This window comes from Sylvia atricapilla, chromosome Z (assembly GCF_009819655.1).
Source record: "Sylvia atricapilla isolate bSylAtr1 chromosome Z, bSylAtr1.pri, whole genome shotgun sequence".
NCBI lineage: Eukaryota > Metazoa > Chordata > Aves > Passeriformes > Sylviidae > Sylvia > Sylvia atricapilla.
In genome coordinates this window covers 39,324,570-39,345,936 of record NC_089174.1, presented here as the reverse complement: position 1 = coordinate 39,345,936, position 21,367 = coordinate 39,324,570, and the positions used below count along the sequence as shown (strand labels likewise).

General features: G+C 34.9%; 1 protein-coding gene across 2 annotated transcripts in view; it reads left to right on the top strand.

The window, feature by feature from the left end:
* LOC136374565 (hippocampus abundant transcript-like protein 1) overlaps positions 1–18,699 on the top strand; it is a 28,662-nt gene extending 9,963 nt beyond the window's left edge. The window contains exons 2-12 of one of the 2 annotated variants that reach the window (XM_066339963.1): positions 480–575; positions 3,702–3,764; positions 6,002–6,129; positions 6,878–6,992; positions 7,954–8,172; positions 9,274–9,387; positions 9,947–10,018; positions 12,535–12,647; positions 13,549–13,646; positions 15,403–15,560; positions 17,088–18,699. In XM_066339963.1, the coding sequence (XP_066196060.1) occupies positions 480–575; positions 3,702–3,764; positions 6,002–6,129; positions 6,878–6,992; positions 7,954–8,172; positions 9,274–9,387; positions 9,947–10,018; positions 12,535–12,647; positions 13,549–13,646; positions 15,403–15,560; positions 17,088–17,291 (1,380 nt within the window). In that variant the 3' untranslated portion in view covers positions 17,292–18,699. The remainder of the gene's footprint in view (positions 1–479; positions 576–3,701; positions 3,765–6,001; positions 6,130–6,877; positions 6,993–7,953; positions 8,173–9,273; positions 9,388–9,946; positions 10,019–12,534; positions 12,648–13,548; positions 13,647–15,402; positions 15,561–17,087) is intronic. The other variant, XM_066339964.1, reaches the window with a different exon arrangement.
* The last annotated feature ends 2,668 nt before the right edge of the window (positions 18,700–21,367 follow it).

Sequence of the window (21,367 nt, the reverse complement as noted above, 5' to 3'; positions counted from 1 at the left end):
TGACATTTTCAAATACAAGTATTGTTGGTCTTCTGATTATGTATGTTGTCTTAGTTTTATTGAAACAGTGATGTGATCTTAATAAACTGGATGTGTCTTCTTGTCACTTGTGGAGGAAGCAGGGAGAGGTATACAATTTGCCACTGCATTGTGGAAGGGGTTTGAATAATGCTTGAGGGGGAGGAATCCTAAAGACATGTTGGAGGTGAAAGCAGAACCGGACAATGTCAGGAATAGGGCCAGTAATTCTTTTCAGTTAGCAGGTGTTCAAGGGAACAAACTTTTTCAAGTTCCCTAGAGATCTTTAATTGTTTTGTAATACAAAACAATTTCTCCTCCCTTGTTTGGATTATTGTTGTTCCCAAGGGCTTGGTTAGTAGGTCATGCTGAAATGTGGTTATGCTCAAAACATGTTTGCAAGAGATATTTGCACATGTAATGAACTAGATGTGTACAACCACTGCATTTTTTTTTCTTAGCAACAAGGTATTGGTCGGCCGAGCGTATACCATGCGGTGGTGGTCATATTTCTAGAATTCTTTGCCTGGGGGCTCTTGACAACTCCAATGCTAACGGTAAGTATCATTCATCAGCTCTTACCTTGGTACTGACAAATGTTAATTTGCTAATTTCTAGGGATTTGGGGGTTTAATTCACTTTACATTGATGCGTGTTTCATTACCTGAATTCCAGAAGTCTTAGCAGCCGAAATCTGGACTGCTGAAAGACTAGAAGATAAGGAAAAATAAATTCTGCTGTACTGCTCTTTGACTCTTATTTGCCTTTTAGAGTAACACTGGTTTAGTCTATTAAAGATTAAAGTATCTCTGGAAATTTTGGCCTTTTCAAGACTTAATAGTTCGATTATTCTTTCAACTGTAACAATTGAATAAACTATGCAACCCTTTATTAACTATGTATACTCCTGTGGGCTGACTGTTTTGTCGGCATGTAAAATGTACAATGCAAATGTAAATGCAAAGGCATTAATGTAAGAAATTTTGTAAGTATTTAATAAGTATTTAATCTGTTCTTGTTATTTTCCAGATGAAAGATAATTTGAGTGTTTGGTAATAGGATATGTCATTTGAAGATGTGGATCTTGTTTGTTCTAGTGAGGCCTGCCTGTGAGCAATTGCAGGAGGTCTACTAGTCTAGGTTTTCATTTCATTTCATATTTGCCTAATACTTGAGACCACTTGGAGTGCATGGCAAGCAATGTTTTGTGTGGTTGAAAGAGTTAATTTTTTTTCCTTCTCCAAACTCCAAATAAGATAATATACGTAACTCTTGGAATGTGTTTGTCTAATCTCTTCTAAAGACAATTGCTGAACTTCTTAACATAACTTAGTAGTAAAAAAGTTCACCTAAAGAGTTAACACATTTCCATAAAGCAGTTGTGTCACAAAATGTCCTGTCATCCTGTCTTGATGGTGTCAAAATATAGGGAAGCTTACTGGATTTGTCTTTCCTACTTTTTAATTTTCTTCACTTTTTTTCCTTAAACAAAGTGCTCGATTTCAGTTTGCCCAAGTTTGACACTTCTTGTTTAGAAAGATAAATGTGCAAATAATAATTCTTACAGATCTGCAAGCTCCCACCAGTTTTAATAAAACTGTGACTGTGTATTAGGTGGGTTCTTCAATAGTTGCTCAGTAGTGTACTTCAGTTGGAATAGGTCCACAGTTGAGGCTGATCTTCTTTATTTGTAATCAGCTTTGCAAACAGTGAATGGCTGCTGTAGGGTTTCTATAATTTCTGGTTTGATACTTTGTATATGTCTTGTGATGTGCCTGTGGTAGCTGGCATTGGCCTGCTTATAAGGCAGCAGTACTGGAAACTGTGTAGAGATATCTTAGGAGCAAGATTCAGTCTTTGAATTGCCAGCTGCCCACTTCTACTCAAGTGGGTTTGTCAGGTAGGGAGGGCAGAAATGGAAATATCTGGCCTGCTGATCAAAGCTCATGGTTACTCAGTTTTTTGCGGATTTTTTCATTATTCTGTATGTCATTGTCAACTTTCAATATAATTAAAATGTTGTATACTATGAAAATAAATTGTATTTTTGATAGCTGAGATTATTTAAAGTTCATTTTTTAAATTGCTTTTTTACTTCTTTTGACATCTGTCAGCAAAGTGATATTGTTTGTTACATGACTCTGTACTTGGAGAAGAAAATATTTAATGTGTTTTTCAATCATGCAAAGGCTATTCTAGTCAAAGACTACTCAAAGCTTGTGTTTTTAAATTTATAGACTTGTAAGTATTTTTAGACTTTATAGCATTTTTTAAATTTATAGACTTGTAAGCCAATGTTAGTAAATTACCATAAGCAATATTAATTACTTAATGACACATTCTCTCTTCAAAATGCATCTATTGGTAGGACTTGAGTAAAGTCCTCTCCCAGTTTGTCAATTTGCATTTCTCTTGTCTATAAAGTAACAAATTAGTATCAAAAAACTTGAACTTAATATCAGCAGTGGTGGCCTCTCAGGAAAAAATACTAGGAAACAGTTCATAGGTAATTAGAATTAACTCTCTGAGTTTCCTGGTGGTTTGGTTTTTTTTTTTGTTTTGTTTTTGTTTTTGTTTTGGTTTTTTTTGTATTGTTTTTCTCTTTAGTTTAGAAGAAGTGTACATTTAGATCTGTAATTTGAATCCTGACTTTTTTTCTGTCAGTTCATAACGTAAAATCACTGTTCTAACAGAAGAGAAATTGTTTTATGTACCTAACCAAAAGATGATACCAGAAGGGAAAAGTGCTGTAAATACGGAGAGTTATGTGCCCAGTAATTAGTAAGAACACCACCACTTTGATTAAACCTATGGTTTGAGAATCTCAGTCTTCCTACAAAAATAATGCTGATACTTTCCAGTGACACTTTCTCAGTATACATAAAAGTAATTTTTGTAATTGGTGGCACTTATATGTAAATAACTGGAGCAAATGAACGTGAATTTTGTTTGAATGTGAATTTCTGTGCCTACATGCTTTGAACATCAGAGTAAGTTTTTTTAGTCAACATAGTAATACCTGTGAGGCCCCTTAACTCTCTTGTATATTTATGGTAAATCTGTTTAGCATAGATTAACATTCTTGCCCTTGAATTAATACTGCTTGCAAAGCACCTTACATGAATTTGTATTTGTATTTAAACACTCCGAACTCTTGCTGGTATTATAAGCATCTGCTTACTAATTGGAAGTATTTCTAACTGTATAGCTATTTTATAGCTGCTATGTGTTCAGTTGTGAATACAGCACTGTTTTTTCCTTATCAATGTGAGTTAGCTGAATCTCATTTTCACTCTTAAATATTGACAGTATTTGACTCAACCTTTTTAGGAATTAGCTGCATAAAAATTTTGTAATTTTTACTGCATGGAGATAGTTTTTGCTTATATTGATTTTTTTTTTTTTGAGCAAAGTGTCCCAAACCAACTATCTCTGCATTACAGTCTTTGCCGGTGTAGGAATTTATGCCAATAAATTGGTATTAAATCTTGTTTACATTTTCTTGTGAAGACAAAAAATAGGTAGAGGATACTTTTTTTCTGGTTGTTTCAGGTTTTTTGGTTTTCGTTTTTTTTTGGTTGTGTGATGTGTTCTGTTTTGTTTTTCTTTTAGTTCTTATTTTGGGATAGGATACTCTTTCTCCTGTCTCTCCTTATTTAAACTTTATTTTTTTCCCCCGTCAGGTCTTACATGAAACATTTCCCCATCATACATTTTTAATGAATGGTCTTATTCAAGGTGTTAAGGTAAGATGTTTTTTAAACCTCTGACCTAAATATTCTGTATGTTCCCATGTTTTGACTTGTCTCACCTGCATTTTCCATAAGAACGTAAAAAACACTGAGAATGTAGTTAATTCTTAAACCATTTTTTTCTGTAGTGGTTGTTTCTTCGGCTGAATTACAGTTGTACTGCAGAAGTGGCAGCGTCTTGAGACAAGTGGAATGTTTCTCAGAAATTTAAATTCCTTTCATTTGAATAGGTACCACTTGTAGCTATTGTAATTTTGATAAGGATCTGTCGAGAATAAAGCTAGGTTTTCATTGTCTACTTCCTAATGTTAAATCATTTCTATTAGAGGCAAATTAATGCAACTATGATAGCATGGATATAGAAAATGAAGCAGTTATTCCCTGTGATTTTGTCTTAAAGTATGCTGTAAGAGCTATTTTTCATCAGATTTTTTATATTTCCTGCTCCTTTTTTGTTAATCAACTCTTGAACATTCTGTGATGTTCAGGGCAGCTTATAGCTTACTTAGACCACTGCACTCACACAGTGCTGGATTGTGGTCGCAAAAAAGTTTACAAGAGCTTTCTAGCATAACTGATGTAAAGTCTGTTCTTTGATAACTGTTGTACTGAGAGGCTGCAAAGCCCTTGCTGTAACCTATGACTAAGATAATTTATAACACTCAGAAATTATTTTTATATCTTGTTACAAATCTAAAGCATGGCTTTTAGTTGTTAGAACTTAACATCTTCAGGATCAACTTGCTGTCTTGCTGTCTTTCACGATGGATTGGCAGAACACAGTGCCCTCAGGATGTTGGTTTGTCTCAGACTGAAAGAGGAAGTTATCTTCTCATTGTTCTCATTGAAAAACAAAGTTCATGTTTCCCTTCCTGTTTTTAAGGTTTTCACTCACAGTGCAATGTATCTATGTATTAAAAATAGTAAACATAGGGTTCCCCATAGATTTTGTACGATCATATCTGTAGAAAAGTGCAGTAATGTAATGAATGTTTGGATTGCTCTAACAGGTCTAATAAATGGGGGATCAAAGACTAGAGAGAGCTTGTACTTCCACGTCTTTTTTCTTTAAAATTTTGTTTGTGAAACACTGTGCAAGTGTTTCTGATAGCAAAGTATGTTAGTTCATGTGGCACTGAAATCTGATTCTGAGGAGCAGAAAAGCTAATTTCAATTGAGTAAGACATCTAACTTTCCAAGAATCTAGTAGTCTGGCTTTACAGCTTTTGTTCTCAATCTGCTTACTGAAAAAATTGAAAATCAGGTTTGTTTGTAAGGATTTGGCAGAACAGTTATTTAGTACAGCAGTCTGTATGCATATGTTAAACTTGTGACTCTATTGGAATAAAAGAGCTAAGCTAAAGTTAGCCAGAGTAGACTTACAGGGTATTTAGGTGCTCACAGAACCATGCATTTACTAATGTTTGGACTTATGGCACAATTGGATTGATAAATGAAGAATGTACTAATTAGGAGTTCCCCAGTTAACAAACCTATAAAATCCTTAACTTATTTTAATTCTTCTGTGTAATAAAACAGATTCGAGGCCTAGATTCTAGGACTTCATGAATTTCTGGAAAATCTAGTATTTGATCCTTAGTGAGTTTTTTCTGTTTTTACTTGTACATGTGAGTCTGACCTTCATTATGGGCATTTCATTATGATGTCCCATGATCTCAAGTTGCCAGGCTTGCTCAAATGATCTTCATAGTTCTTGCACTGTACAGATGTACTTTACAGGATGAATATGTAGTATAAAGCAGTAAGTGTTTAATTTAAACTGTTAAATTTGTTTCAGAGAGCAGTTATCTTACCCAAAGCTCTCTCCTAGGACAGTCCAAATTAGAGTGCAATTTGGGTTTGAAGTCTAGCACTGAGCCTCTTGATAGAGACTAAGATAGTGTCCTTTGTGGAACTAGACTGTATTTCAGAGATTGTAAAGGAGCTTTTGCAGTCTGTGTTACTTCTGTATTGAATCAAATGGACCTTGAAAAAACATATGCTGTCTCTTTTTTTTTTTTAATCCATTCAAATTTAATAAATTTGAAACATAAAACACCAGAATCACAGAAAACTAGACTGTAGAACAAATAGTGTAAATTTTCAGTTATCTACAACTTCTCTGTTTAGTTTCAAATCAATTTTCAATTTTATTCCTTTCTTATATTGTAGTTTAAGTGAGCCTTGGAAATATAGATGTGGACATATAAATTGTTTTTCTTCTGTTACAGGGTTTTTTGTCATTTCTCAGTGCTCCGCTAATAGGTGCTCTCTCAGATGCTTGGGGAAGAAAATCTTTCCTTCTTCTTACAGTTTTCTTCACCTGTGTCCCAATTCCATTAATGCGAATAAGCCCATGGTAAGTGGTACAAACTGTACCTGTTATTCTGGAGCTTTTCTGTTCAAGATGTATTCAGACTGTGTATCCTAAAAGTAGAAAATAATGGAATGTGAACTGTATTTATATAAGTAAAGTAGTTCATGCAAGGATTTGATAATCCTGCCTAACTCTGTTTTAAGATCAACTGTTTATTTGTTCCCTTGATGACTGACAGTAAAGCTTATTACATTTGCTTTATTTAATTTAAAGCTAAATTAAATTTGCTAAAGAAAAGTATAATTGCTGCAGGTGAGATCTTACCTCTTTGATTAGGACTTTGAAACCACATTAATACTGCTCAGTTAAGACTTCAGTTGCATTTACATGAATTGTGAAACTTGTAAGAATTGCAAAAGAACTTTGTGTACAGTCTGAATGCATTCAGAGTTCAGCTTCCACAGCACTATATATATATGCCTTCTAAGATAGTTAATTTTTCATAACTTGAACTCGAGAGTGTAAAAATCTATAGGTATCATGTCCTCAAGGGACCATTTCTTCTTTTAGAGTGATGTAAAGTGAACAGAAGAATGTAAAAAAATTAAAATGCTGTTTTCCAGTATTAAGGTGAGACTGCCCTCACTTAATTCATTCATCTCCAATAAAGTTCTGTGTTAGTTCTCGAGGAACCCACCTCTTAGGCTTAAACACAAACTTGCTTATTAGTAAGATGAAAACCAAGAGATCTTTTCTCAAACTTTTCTAATTGTTGCTTTTAAATTATTAGGTGGTACTTCGCTATGATTTCAGTATCTGGAATCTTTTCTGTTACCTTTTCTGTAATATTTGCCTATGTAGCTGATGTAACACAAGAACATGAAAGAACTACAGCCTATGGACTGGTAAGATAATGCTCATCTTGGGGAAAAAAGTCAGATTATAACCTTTGTATTGAACTTGTATTTTGATGTACAGATTTTTTCCTGATTAATGCAAGGAGGTTGATCAAGGAATGAACCATGGCTCAAGACACTTGAGTTAAGAGTTCACTCTGTGAACAGTGTGCTCATGGGAACAGAATTAATATTTGACAACTTGCATAGAGGGCATGTTTAAGAAAAATGTCTTTAAGTTCTGCAAACAAAGTATTAAATATTAAAGAGGAGGCAAGTGATTTAATCTAGCAATAGTTTTCCATCACATCTAAGTTTCACTTCTAGTTCATATGACTTCTTTTTGGTATAGAATGTCCTTTTCTAATGTCAGAATGGTGAGTAAGGGTGAAAACATATAAAACAGTATTTTCAATAACTTAGACATGACCTTTCTTAATGATCAAAAGATGAGAAAAATAATTTAGTTAGTGCAAACTAGTCCTTTCAGTAGTAATGTAATTCCTGCTTAGTTTGCTTTCCTAATACCTGTATTACTTTGGGTTTTGGAAATCTGTTGGTAGATGTCCTTAGCTTTTGAACTTCTTTTAGGTAGACATTTAAATGTACTGACAACTTTTTCTGTCAAATCATTTCAAATTCATAATTAGAAAACAAAGATTTTAGTCTATTTGAAAGTAAGAGCCATTTTCCTTTGAGCCAAACCTGATCTTGGAGTCCAAATCCTGTCTAGTATGGTGTGCTATTGAGGAGGCTGTAGAAACTATTTGGGACCCATATTTACTGTTGTAAATGGGCTGTGGTTTATTTACTTTTTTGTTTGGTTTGGGTTTTTTTACTTTAATTTTTACTGGTGTGTTTTTTAAGTCATACCTCTAGGGAGGAGTGGTGGTGGTGAGCAAGTTACTTCATTTTTCTGTGATGGGAGAAAATAACCACTTTGAATTTGTAAACTGTTGTTGTGCCATAGGTATCTGCCACCTTTGCAGCAAGTTTGGTAACTAGTCCTGCCATTGGAGCATACCTGTCTGCCAGCTATGGGGATAGTCTGGTTGTGCTGGTGGCCACGCTGGTGGCTGTTGTGGACATCTGCTTCATCCTGCTGGCTGTACCAGAATCTCTGCCGGAAAAAATAAGACCTGCTTCATGGGGATCTTCTATATCATGGGAGCAGGCAGATCCTTTTGCAGTAAGATTCACTTAAATAAGTAATTATTAAATATTTGGTGGTTAATAAGTAATAGTTATTAGTTGCAGTTTGTGAGCTTGAGAAGTCTTCAGTCTTACTCTTAGCTTGACTGTTCAGTATACCGTAGTCTCTGCTCTCTGCTCTTGCCTATTAAGATCTGGCTGCATTTGAAAAACAAAATCAAACAAACCTTGTGGATTAAATAATTCTAGATTTGAAAATAATGTTTGGTGTGAAATCCAAAGGGTTAATATTTCAATTTTCTAACTTAGGTACTCTATTTCATTGCAAAGAGAAATGCTGAATTCTTATGCCTCAAAGGCCAATATTGTAAGGTTTTACATATTCACTTTATAATTTTACTTTTGGCAGTATCTCTCCCCACTTTTGATTTCCACTTTTAGTTATATGTGATTTCTTTCTAATTGAGAATGGATCTATAAAGCCTGCTGCTGATTATTATTATTATTATTATTATTATTTAGGCATATATAGGAAAGACTTAAACATATCATGCAGTCTTTATAGTAACTTGTTCAATTACTCACACCTACTCAGTTAATTTGTTTTTTGTTACACCTTGGTATCTTAAGAAAGGAAGGAGTGTTTTTTTCTTCATGAAATCTGTCCTGGGAACTGGTTGTGAATATTGAGAGATCAATGGCATGCTTGAAAGACTGCAGTAACAGAATTTTTTTTCCACAGTTTATTTGTTCTTTAAAGTAATTAATATAATCAGTGGACAAGAAATGTATATTTTTGCTATATCTTTCAAAACAAATTATTATTATGGAGATTCATTAGAAGATATTAGATATTTCCCTTAGAATTACATAATGCTCTTTTTGGGGAATAGTTTTGACTTGGCACTGAACAGTAGCTTCAGAAATTTTAATGGAAACTTTACTGAAGAATTGGGTTCCCCAAACTGTGTATAATGAGATTGTTTGTGACTTAAGGTTCAGCTTAACAGTATCCATGTGTAACTATTTTGATGTGTAGGCATCGACAAAGAAAAGGAATATACCTTTTCCTTTCTTTATGCTTTCACTGGAGCTTGTACATACGTTTCAATACCTGCTTTGTACTTTTGTTTTACAGTCTCTGAAGAAGGTTAGAAAAGATCCTACAGTTCTCCCAATCTGCATTACAGTGTTGCTCTCATATCTGCCTGAGGCTGGCCAGTATTCTAGTTTCTTTCTGTACTTAAGACAGGTAAATGTTGGTGTCTTCACATCTTACTAAGGATGTTTAAATAAGTATTCCCTATGACCTCTTTCTTACCACAGGCTTTGCTCAGAGACTAACTTTCTGACAAAGTAAAGCTTTAAAATTAAAGGCAGGGTGCTTTGCTAAGCCAAGAACTGAGTAATACTTGACTCCTGATGCCTAAACCCTGCAATATCTTAAGCATGTGTTTACCTTAAGCAGGCCTTTGTTCCCATTCAGTGCAGCAGTTTCTAGGTCTGTCTTGAGGTGGGACCTTGCCTGTCTAAGGCCTATTGTATTTGTAGGAGGGATAGAGAACTTCAGTTTCCAAATCCATGACTTCCTCTGTCTCCTTTTTTTTAAGGCAGTTTTTTTTTCCTTTATACTTTCCTTGACAAAGAGTCAAGTTAAGGATTATTCTTGAAAGTGGACACTTCTTATATGGATCCTGTATAAATCTAGAGTATAAGCAGGGATGAGTGTTTTCATTGAGAAGATACTCACTTCTAGTAATTACCTTGGATTGTGTTTGGCATTGTTTTATGTAATTTCTGCTTGTCTACAGATTATAGGCTTTGGATCTGCTAGCATTGCAGCATTTATAGCTGTGGTGGGCATTCTGTCCATAGTAGCTCAGGTAAGCTTTGTTCCTTATAGTGCTTCATTTCAGCTATCTAAAAACTTTTTACATGCTCTAATATGCCATGCATCCAGTATGCTCTAATATGCATCTTGCATCCACTAAATGTTGTATTCATGATACAGTCCATGTAAACTTCTTGCTTTGTGTCAGCTTTCCATAGAAATACTTGATCAGAAAAATAAAATTTGCTAAACTTAGATCAGTTAATTCATTGGAGCTCTGACTTAAAATCATTAAAATGATGCAGGAAGTTCGTTACTAAATGCAAGGCATTCTGAAAGAGAAATACCTCATTATAAATTATAGTCATGCTACTTGCACTTGTTCAATTGGCTTGTGCTGTCAAACTTGCATACAAGCAGTCTTTCCAGGATTACTTAGGCTCAGCTTGGAGGCTGAGGAGCTGTGAAGCCTGGGTATCTTCTTGTCATGTTTCTTAATTGGCAACAGTGAGCTGATTTTTCAACAAATTCTTTGTCTTTTGTAAATCAGAGAGTCTTTATGATGTGACCTTTTGGTATCTTTATGGATACAGTTTGTCTTCCTGTTCTGATAACAGGAGGAGGAATGGCAAGAGAGTATGTTGTAACCTTGCTGCCATTCTTAGCAGAATGAAGGTCTTGCTGTTTTCATGTAAACAACACATTCATTAACGTTTACCAGTTTTACTGGTGTCAGTTGTGGCCTTCATTAACAATTCAAGTCATTATTTTAATCTTCATGCTGTGGTTTGTTCTGAGGTTGTGGTGTGCACTCATGTTTGACAGTCATACTTCATGCAGACCAGTATTTTTGCTAAAAAATCTCTAAAACAGCTTTCCTTCTGATTTATAATTTTCAGTCTTAAGATGAGGAAAATCTATTGATTTTTGAGCTCTTTGAAGAGTACAGCTTACTGAAATAATCTTTGCTCATTGACATAATCTTTGCTTCATAAATACTGATTTGTGTTGGCATGTTGGATATCTCCAGAATGAACTGAGCACATTAAGGTGGAATTACTGTATTTTTTTCTATGTAGCATTCAAATTAAAAATGAGAAACAAGAAAGCTAGGGTGAGCAGTTGTCCTTGGCTGGATGCCAAGCACAATCAAGCTGCTCCAGCAGTCCCCTTCCCAGCCAGACAGGGAAGCAAAATTAGGTAAAAAACAACTGTTAGGTGAAGATAAGGCAGTTTATTAAAGCAAAACCAAAAGTTTAGGCATGCACAAACAGGGAGGAAAAAGATTTACCTTCTGCTTCCCATCAACTAGCAATGTTGAGTCACCTCCCAGGAAGCAGGCCTTCTGCATACATAGCGGTTGCTCTGGAAGGCAAAGGCCATAAATAGCAAATGCCCCATTCCTTCTCCTGTTTTATCAGCTTTTATATCTGAGCTGATACCATATGGGATGAGCTATCCCTTTGGTCAGTTTGGGTCAGCTGGCAAAGTTTTATCCCCTCCCAGGATCTTAGCCATTCCCAGTCTACTGATGGGTGTGGGGGGAATGTTGAGAGACAGTGCTGATGCCCTGCTGGTGCTGCTCAGCAGTAGCCAAAGCCCTGGTGTGTTAACACCTTTCCAGCTACCCACAGACCTGTGAGAGCTGCTGTGGAAAAATTAACTCCATCTCAGCCAGAGTCAATACAATCAGGAAGAGTGACAAGACAAGAGAGGAAGAGTATTTTGCTCTGCAGTCCTGGCTCCTTTTCTCTGTATTTTTATGGTAGCATTGCTGAGTTTCCCCTGTTAAAGAAAAATATGTGGCCAATTAACTGAGTCAAGTTGTCCATATGGACTTTGCTTTACTGAGAAGTGTCTGCTTCTTGCCTTGAGTGTCTTGTGGTATCTAAACTGGGATCTCCTTTCCCCTCAGCAGTAACACTTCTAACAAATAGAAATACTGATCTTTGGTTAGGATTACCTTCCATGTGCAAATGAAGAGGTCATGTCAATGGTGTAAAGAGTCAGTAGAAAACATAATTAATGGTGTGTGGGAATTGGCCAAATTTCAGCATATGTGATAAAGGTGACAAAGCAGCAGGATTTACACGTAAGTTTAAATGTAAATTTGCAAAATAATTCAGCTGACCTAAGGAGTTTACTTTCTTCTGATCTAACAGTCTTTTTCTCTAGTATTTTTAAGTACTGGTAAATTCAAGTCATGTCCAGCCTGGGCCCTCTTTGCTTGGTAACAGCTTTTATTTTGTGGAGTGCTCTGTTCTGTAGTAAAATAGGTTTGTAGAGCTGAAAATGAAAGCCAGTTTGCATTGGAAATAGACACTGTCCGTTAATGTACACCGAGGGGGCAATACATACACTTCTCAATGTCCCAAAGTAGTAACCCTTTTAAGAGTTAAGAATATCTGTACATTAAATGTTGAAATTACTTACCTGTATTTTGGGCTTAATACAGGAGAAGTAAGAGGACAAATGGTATGAATTTCTTCAGCATTTGAAATAGGGAAAATTACTTTAGTAAGTCTGACTTTTTAAAACAACTTTTGATTGAACCAATTTCTCTTGCAGACTGTGTTTCTCAGTATCTTGATGAGATCTATAGGGAACAAAAATACAATTCTCCTTGGCCTTGGCTTTCAGATGTTTCAACTGGCTTGGTATGGTTTTGGATCTCAGTCTTGGTAAGAATACATTTTGGTATGTACACACTTGTTAAGGGACTGAAAGGTTTATTTTTTTTTCCAAAAAATTGTAGTATTTAATTTTGTTGTCATGGGTATTTAGGTGTTCCGTGAATTAAGCATTCCCATTGTCATTACACTACCAAAATTTGGTCTGTATTTTGCATATATAGGAGTGATAGAATTTCCTGCACATACAACCCTCTCGAAAAGGGAGTCTTCGCAACATTTTGTTACACTGAGTATTAAATCTATGAATATGGTTAAAAATTTTCATTAACTCACAGGCTAATAAGTAACATGTTCTCTCTAGTAATTCCACTAGATCTATTTTATCCATTACGTATTGGGACCTATACTTGTTTTTGTTTTTCGAACATATTCTCTTACTCCAACTATAATTAGTCTTAGAAACTATCTAGAGTTTATTCTGTTACAAAAACTGTGTTTAAGTAGAGACAATTAGGACCATAAGCTAGAACAACTTCTTTGCCAAGTGTGTCCTATGGAGAGGGATGAGTGCTTTTGTTGTTTATCAGAGTACTTCATAGCCAGGTGTAGAACCTAGAGAAATTGCATCACTGGGACACACCCTGGGGAATTGTTCCTTTGTATGGTGTTTGGAGAGGAAAGCCCACTTCACTCCCATTCCCCTCTTTTTCTCTGCCAGGATAGAATCAAATCAAATGTGCTTCTGTTCCAAAAAGTTCAAAACAATATATGGGAGTGGAGCAGGAAGATAACCAGATAATTTCCCGTCTTTAGGTACTTTAATAAGAATATTTTGAAAGGGAATTAAGTGTTAAATAAGTTCAATGCCCTTGTGGCCCTCTTAGGAGTGTGAGGAGATATTATTATAAGGGCAGTCTCATTTTTAATTCGAATTATGTATTTAACACAGGATGATGTGGGCAGCGGGAGCTATAGCAGCGATGTCAAGTATTACATTCCCAGCAATTAGTGCTCTGGTTTCACAAAACGCAGAGGCAGATCAACAAGGTGAGTATTGGATCAGTTACTGTATATGTATCAGACTGGGGTTTTTTTTGTCTAGAAAGTAGAACAATTATCTAGGTGTACTTTTTAAATTACCTTTGTGAGTTTTCACTTGGTAATACCTGTGGAAGTCTGCCAGTCTATGTATTGAGGAAGGAAGTGCACAAATTAATCATATTTACATTGTAAAATACAAAATTTCTGATGAGCTATCTTTTTTCTTTACCTTACAGTAAAAGTACCATGAAGACAACAAAAACCATTGTCATTTTTTCTCTTCCTTTTATTCTCTAACTATTCTCTAAGTAGACAGTGAGAATTAATGCAACAATACTACCTTTTTAATTGCAAATTTTGCCAGATTGAGATAAAGCTTTATGGGAAAGAAGCTTTATGGGTTTTTTGTAGAAAAGTTGGCCCATTTGATACAGTACTTCAGATTTTCAAGGAATAGAAGAGGACACTAAAGTAACCAGTTAATCTGAGAAAACACAAAATTTACTGATTTTGATGTGAAAAGTAATGTACAGTAAGAAATTACTCCTCCTTTAAAGCAAAATGAGAAGTCATCACAAATTAAAACACTGGTAAAAAGAACTGAATTCAGTATTCTTTTTAAAAAAATTCTGTACATATAAATTTTATGTATCAGTTATGTTTTAGCATTGTACAACATGAAGTTAGGTAAATGCAGATAATCTGAGAAGTACAAAGGAGATGCTGTTCCAGGAGGTGGATTTCTGTTGAAAGATGCAAAAAAAAAACATTTTACATGGGTTTTTGTTATTATTTCCCTCTCTACCACTTTTTTCAAGACATTTTAAAGATTTTTAAAGACTTGTTTTCTGTTTACATCAGGAAATGACTAGTTAAGCTGACAGAAGCCACTGAACTTTTATTTTACATAGAGGAAACTGGTGTTAATAGCTAATGCTTTCAAGACTGAGGTTTTGCCACCTAGTGGCATGAAGATTTTAAACTTTCATCCTATCAACCTATGAAGTAAAAACTCGGAACAGCTATCTTTTTTGCATGTTTTCTTTTCCTCCCATTTTACAAGTTAAGAATGAAGCAGATTATTAATATTGTGAAATAGCATTTTTAGGTTCTTACTATGTGAAGTTAATACCGTCAAAACACTTTTTGCACTGTTGTCACAATCACTCAATGCAGTCGAAACAGAAATATACCACCTCGATTAATCAAGCTTTAAAAAGAATCTAATGTAAAACTGTGGCCAGTCCTGGGAATTTACTGCTGTACACTTAATTTACTGCCCTGAGTAAGTTACTTGGTATTTAAATAAATACTGGTCACAGTTCGTGCATATTTTCCCAGTCACAGTTCTTAACACTTCAGTACATTATTCTAAATTTCACTTGAAAATAAATTGAATGGGAACTACATTTAACCTCTGCTATCTTTATTGTAGGCTTTGAATGAGAGTGGAAGAACTCTAATATAAAAAATTAAACCTGCACATAAATTTAATTATAATAATAATGAAATTTTCTACAATAATAAAAATCATAATTCTTCCACTAATCTGCAAGTATAGTGACAGAACTATGATGATGTAGAGGATTATTTTAATCTCACAGATTTGTCTTCAATGTACTTCTTACATCTTAGAATGTAGAAATAATTATTGTATGCTCTGTTTTGGAACAATTATTAGAAAACACTCAGAGATCTTGGATGTGAGCATTTGTTCGTTGTGTAAAAAAAAAAGTCCTACTATTTTCATTTTCCTCATTAGGTGTTGTCCAAGGAATAATAACTGGAGTAAGAGGACTGTGTAATGGCCTGGGACCAGCACTGTACGGCTTTATTTTCTTTCTCTTCCATGTGGAACTCAATGAATTGCTACCTGATAACACTTCTGAAAAAAAAACAAAGCAGAATCCCAGTGATAAGGTTAGTTCAAAATTTGGTCCGCAGCTTTCTGCGTAGAACTCATAAGGCCAGAAATCTGTATTCTTTTTGGTTGATTTAAAATCTTAATATCCGATTCTTAAACTATTTAATTCCTGCTTTGCAGTTTTATTAAATTATTAAGATAGCCCATAATTTAAATGTGATAGTAAATATTTAGGTTTACAGTAACAGCAGCATTGGTTACAGTGGTGTAACTTTTTTGATATAAATTTACTGGAGCTAAAGTTTGAGTGGGGTTGCATCATCATGCTTGTCCACAGGAAACCCTTTCAGCAAACAGTGGAGTTGTAGGCTGTGTTGGAGAGTAATAATAACAATTGGAAATGCAGTGACAAAGGGCAGCTTTTGAAAGATTCTTACTCCTCTCAGTGAAATCACAATCATATAATACTCAAAAACTGCTCAGATGAATTAGCTGTTATATTAAAAATGAGGGTGTATGAATTTGTGGAAGCTTATTTCTTCTTTAAGTATTTGTGTGTGTAGCACCTCTTAAAGATTTCATATCATCAAGATATATTTTTGGTATATTTATATACTTTATATGTACAGACCATCAGGTGAAAATTTAGGCCTCTGATCGTAACAAGGATTGAGGCAAGAGAAATACCCTATTACTGTATACTTATGTTCCGCTACTTTCCTACTTCATTTGAAAATATCTTCCTACATTTCATTTGGTAGAATGAAAGTACGCTGAATTGACAAGTTTCATCTTCTTGATTTTTATCTATATTTTATTTATAGTTTTAGTTTACACAGATACAGAAAAGTTGTTAAAGATTAAAAAAAAAGCTGAATTTTTGACACTCTTCTTTTGTAGAGGTTTGTCATCAAACCTCTTGGCTGATTTAAAATTTACCTTAAAACTTTTCTGGTGTTTGTTTTTAGTTGGGGCTATGAAATGTGCGTAAAGTTTTGTTTATGAATTTTAAAATAAACTGCTTTGAAGCAAGAAAGAATAGCTCCAAATACTAAGTTATCATACATGAATAACATGTCTCTGCAATGAGAATGGTCTCACTGTAATTTTGCTCACCCATATATTGGCTTTTTGGGATGCTTATTTGTGATTTGGCTAACTTGATTCTAGAGTCTCAGCCATGGAAAAACAAACCTAAGATTTACTGAGTATTTGTACTTCTGGATGTTGAAACTCTATTCTATTAATCTTCAGAGGAGTCTTGTTGATTTAACAGGCATGTTGCCTAAAGAAAAAAAAATTGCAAAAAAGCATCAACGCAACATCTGTTTCATTTGCTAGGCAATCAATCATACTGTCAATTGACAGCTTTGTGTTTTTATTTTTTAGATCAGTGTGGAGATCAGGTGAGGAATTTGTGGGGATTTTAGATGCAGAAAATTCACTTTCCAGTGCACATATGAACCTATTTGCAAAAATTTGATAGTCCCCATAAATATTTCTCTCATGATTTCCTGTAGTTCATAATGTACAGAAGTCAATGTCTTAAACATGAATTCTTTATTATACTTGCTTTCTTGTAGAGAGCGATCATTCCTGGTCCCCCCTTCCTCATCGGAGCATGCATTGTTCTTCTGGCTTTTCTAGTCGCCTTATTTATTCCTGAGAGCAGCAAAGGCAGCAGTACCAAAAAACACAGCAACAGCATCAGCAGTAGTCTGAGTAACAACTTAGACCCAAGTAATGAAGAGGACATTGAACCATTGCTGCAGGATAGCAGTGTATGAAGGCTAAATTCTGAGGGGCCTATGGAACAAATTGATGCGCTGAATTGTGGCTCTGGAGGCTTGGTGGGAGGTACAGAGTATATTGCCTTTGAGAGGAAGGCAGCTGTGACAGGAGGTCGCTTGCTGTTTGATACTTGAGGTTGATACCATGCTTGCAGGAGTGGTTATTTAGAACAGCAGGTCACAAGCTGGCATGATTCTACCCAATACTGGACTGCAAATGCTGTGTCAAATTCCAATACTGTGTAGAAACCTGAATTTAGAGACAGAATTTTTTTGAAAGTTTGAATTTTTAGTTCCTCAAATCGCAAGTAATGCAAAATAAACAGGTTTGAGCCAGAACAATTTCTACCATCACTATAATAGGTTGTTTTGCATTTCTTATGCCTTTTTGTCCGCATCTATGCCACATGTAGTCTTCATGGTATGGGAGGCACTGATCTTTATATAGTTTTGGTACCTGAAATAGTGGTTATCAGCAAAATTCTCAAATACTGTTTACTAACAAGAAGTCCAGTAGTTACCAGAAGGCAGTGATGAAACTGAGATGGCAGAATTATGTATGTGTGTGATCACACATGACAGTAGTTACCCATAAATGAAGGTCTTACAGAAACCCTAAACCCACATTCTGGAATAATCAGTTTTGTGCCGTTAAAGCAAGTCCAGATGGACCCATTAATGGTCCCATTAATGTTTTGTTTATAAAAAACAAAAATCTAATTTTAAAATGAGCAATGTCAGAAATACAGACACTTCTGAGTGGGTGCCAGAGTACTTTACATCAAGATATGTATGTATGTATGTTATGTATGGCATTCTGTCACTTTATCTGCCATATAAACTAATTTTTCTTGTTAATTCCTTTCACTGTTGCCTTAACTGCTCCTTAGTGTTCAGTTATTAATCACATTCAGCCTTCATATATCACTGTCTTACCTGCTAAATATCATGGATATATTTGTATCTTTTTTTTCCTAAACATGCTTCAAAGGGGTTATGAATTGTAACAAATGTACTAATTTTTAGAGACATTTTATGAACAAGACAGATTTATATGTATTTTGCTGCAGTGTAAATGGACTATTAAACCCAACTTTGATGAAATACTCCTATGATTGTTTTATATGTATGCAATATATGTAGATATTTGTAAGAATTTTTGTTTTTCCAGATGGGGATGCTGTGTCAATCATGTATTTATAAATGTAATGAGATACGGACAGTTATACAGTTTTTTAAAAGGATTGTGTATTGACTGAAAAAATTTTAAAACTATATATTTTGAAACTTGTTCCACATTAAGCACAGATAAGAAACCTTTTGTACTATGCAGGTTAGTTTTTAAGTTAATAAGCTTCCTAATGCATAATAAATATAAATATTAAGCTTTCTAGGTTTTGTGAGTGTGTTCTTCTAAGTTCCTTGTTGTGCCTTTGCTGCTTCAGAACAGAAGGGGATTTGTCCTTGTGTTGGTTGACAGTACCTGAATTCCTCTTCTCTTGTTTTGTCTGTGTCATCAAGAGTGGTGAAAATGCTTTGCTTAGAAATTCCTTTGGTATCTGACATGATATCCACTGGGGTAGAGAAGTGGAGAATGAAAGTATGAAAAAAAAAAACAAGAATAATTTCTGATCTGAACAGTGTACTGCAGAATTAATATGCTTTTTCTGAAGAGGCTTAGGTGGCTGTTTTTGTTTGAATTTCTTGTAATTCAAGCCTGGGCTTTTATGCTGGATAGTCTTTTTTTGCTGCAGGCCAAACTGCAGTTAGGTAACTTCTGTGTGATTCCAGCTTAGAAAGTCTTAAACTTGACATATGGAATAAAATACAGTATGTTAGTGTTAAAAGTAGCAGTTTTCTAGTTTATTACTGCTTATAGTATCCCAGCACTGGATCAGATTTTTGAAGTAGAATCTCAGAATGACAATGGTTGGAAGAGACCTTTAAAGATTATGGGACAGGGACACCTTTCACTATAGCAGGTTGCTCCAAGCTACCCTGTCCAACCTGACCTTGAACATTTCCAGGACTTCCAGGAATGGGGCATCCACAGCTTCTCTGGGCAGCCTGTAACAGTGCTTCACCAGTCTTATTGTAGACAAATTCTTCCCTATGTCCAATCTAAACATAACCCTTCTCATTTTAAAACCCTTTGTCCTGTCACTACATGCCCTGATGAAATGCTGCCTCCTTTCCTACAAGTTTTTTTTTTAAATACTGAAGGGCTCACACCAGAGCCACCTTTTCTGCTGGCTGAACAACCCCAGCTCTCTCAGCATATATTCTCAGGACAAGTGCGCCAATCATCTTCGTGGCCTCCCCACTCCAACAGGTCTATGGTTTCCTGTGCTGGGGAATATAGGGCTAGATACAAAAAAAACCAAAAAAACTTTAAGTATGCACCCTTACTGTATATAAAATATTATATGTACTACTCTGCACAATAAAAGTACACAATAAATAAATAAATAAAGTACACAATAAAAATGTAAAAAGGTAAGCTATAGATTAGATAAATTTCAAATATTTTTATGAGTAGTGCAAAGTATTTTTCTGTTCCCAGTAGAAAGTTAGTAAGTGATGCTCAGAAATACCTGATGCCTCACTTTTTTTAGAATTTTTTGTTCAACACTGTGGTACAGAGATTAAAAGATACGTTTCTAAGTTCAATTTATCTTGATTTTAAAGTTTAATATGTATGTAATATCTCTTTTTAATATCTGTCATAACTGAAAGGGGTACCTCACAAAGATGTTGATCCAAACAGAAAGTGTGTTGAAGGTTTTGACTACTAAATAATGATTTCATTTTTCAGTCCTATCCACTACTTATGCAAAAGTGTATTTAATATTCAGCTTAATAACCAATAATTAATAATACTAAGTTTGCATTTTCCTTGATGTCAGTCAGTTGGATTTGCAAACTAATTGAATTTTTGTGTTGTTAACAAATGGATTGAAAAACTTTCCTCTGCAAGTTTCTTTTCAATGGGTGAGAAAGTTAGTTCCCTGTAGAAGTGTACAGGTATTAGAGGTTTTTATGCGTGACACTTCACTTCTTTTTGCAATAAAATTGCACGATGATAGAAATATTTTCAAACCTGTGTTTTCAAAATGTTCCCTCCATACAATAACTTTATTTTTAAAAGAAAAACATTTCTCACTCATTGTTGGAATAACATCTTTATCTTGAAGAGACACATTAAATGTTTTTATTATTCAAAATTATTAGCATAGTACTGGCAGGTCCTTTGCATCACAGGAAAGGTCAAGAGATATGGAACAATTGTTTTTCTTTCTGTGAAAGAAAAATGTAAGTTTGACATGGGATGACCAGTGAACCTCTATAGTATAAAAGACTTCTGTGATAACTCCCCAGGTGTTTCCAAAATATTGTAAAGATTCTAATATTGAAAGGTCCTCTTTTTATAAAATTAACCACATTGATGACAATGTAGGACTTAGTGTGTTTTTTATCACCAGTTTATTTGCTGCACTAGCTTGCCCATGGGTGATCCAGTAAATGAATTTCACTCTTGCTGTAACCTTATCGTTAAATCCGTTTTTTATTCTAGTCAAAGCAGCTACTTCATCAGTGGTTACACTTGTGCAGTTTTTTCACGGAACAATTTTTAATAAGGGAATGGTTTACTGTTCAGCAGCTACCTTTTCTATTACATCTTCTTGTTAGGGATTTACAAAAGAGTTTCTCTTAATGTACTTTACCATGTGAAAAAAAGCTAGCAGCTGCCATTAACTGAGACAAGTGAGGAACACTTGTAGTTTCAAATCTTGCACAACCCATGGCTTGTTCTAATATTTGTTTCTTCAAACCTTCAGCAGTGTTTTCTGTGATATTTGTGAAATACTGGATTGAATATCACAGGATTCTAAACATTGCTGAAAAAACTTTAAAAGATTGTTCTTTATGTCCTGGACGGCTGGTTTGTAAATGCTCTATTAATTGTTATGGCTTCATACCACTGTTAACTAATGCCTAAAGGTGTGGTGGCTCCTGGGCCAGCCACAGAGGAGCTTGCCCTCCCTTGCAAGGCTGACAGTGTGTAAGCTGTT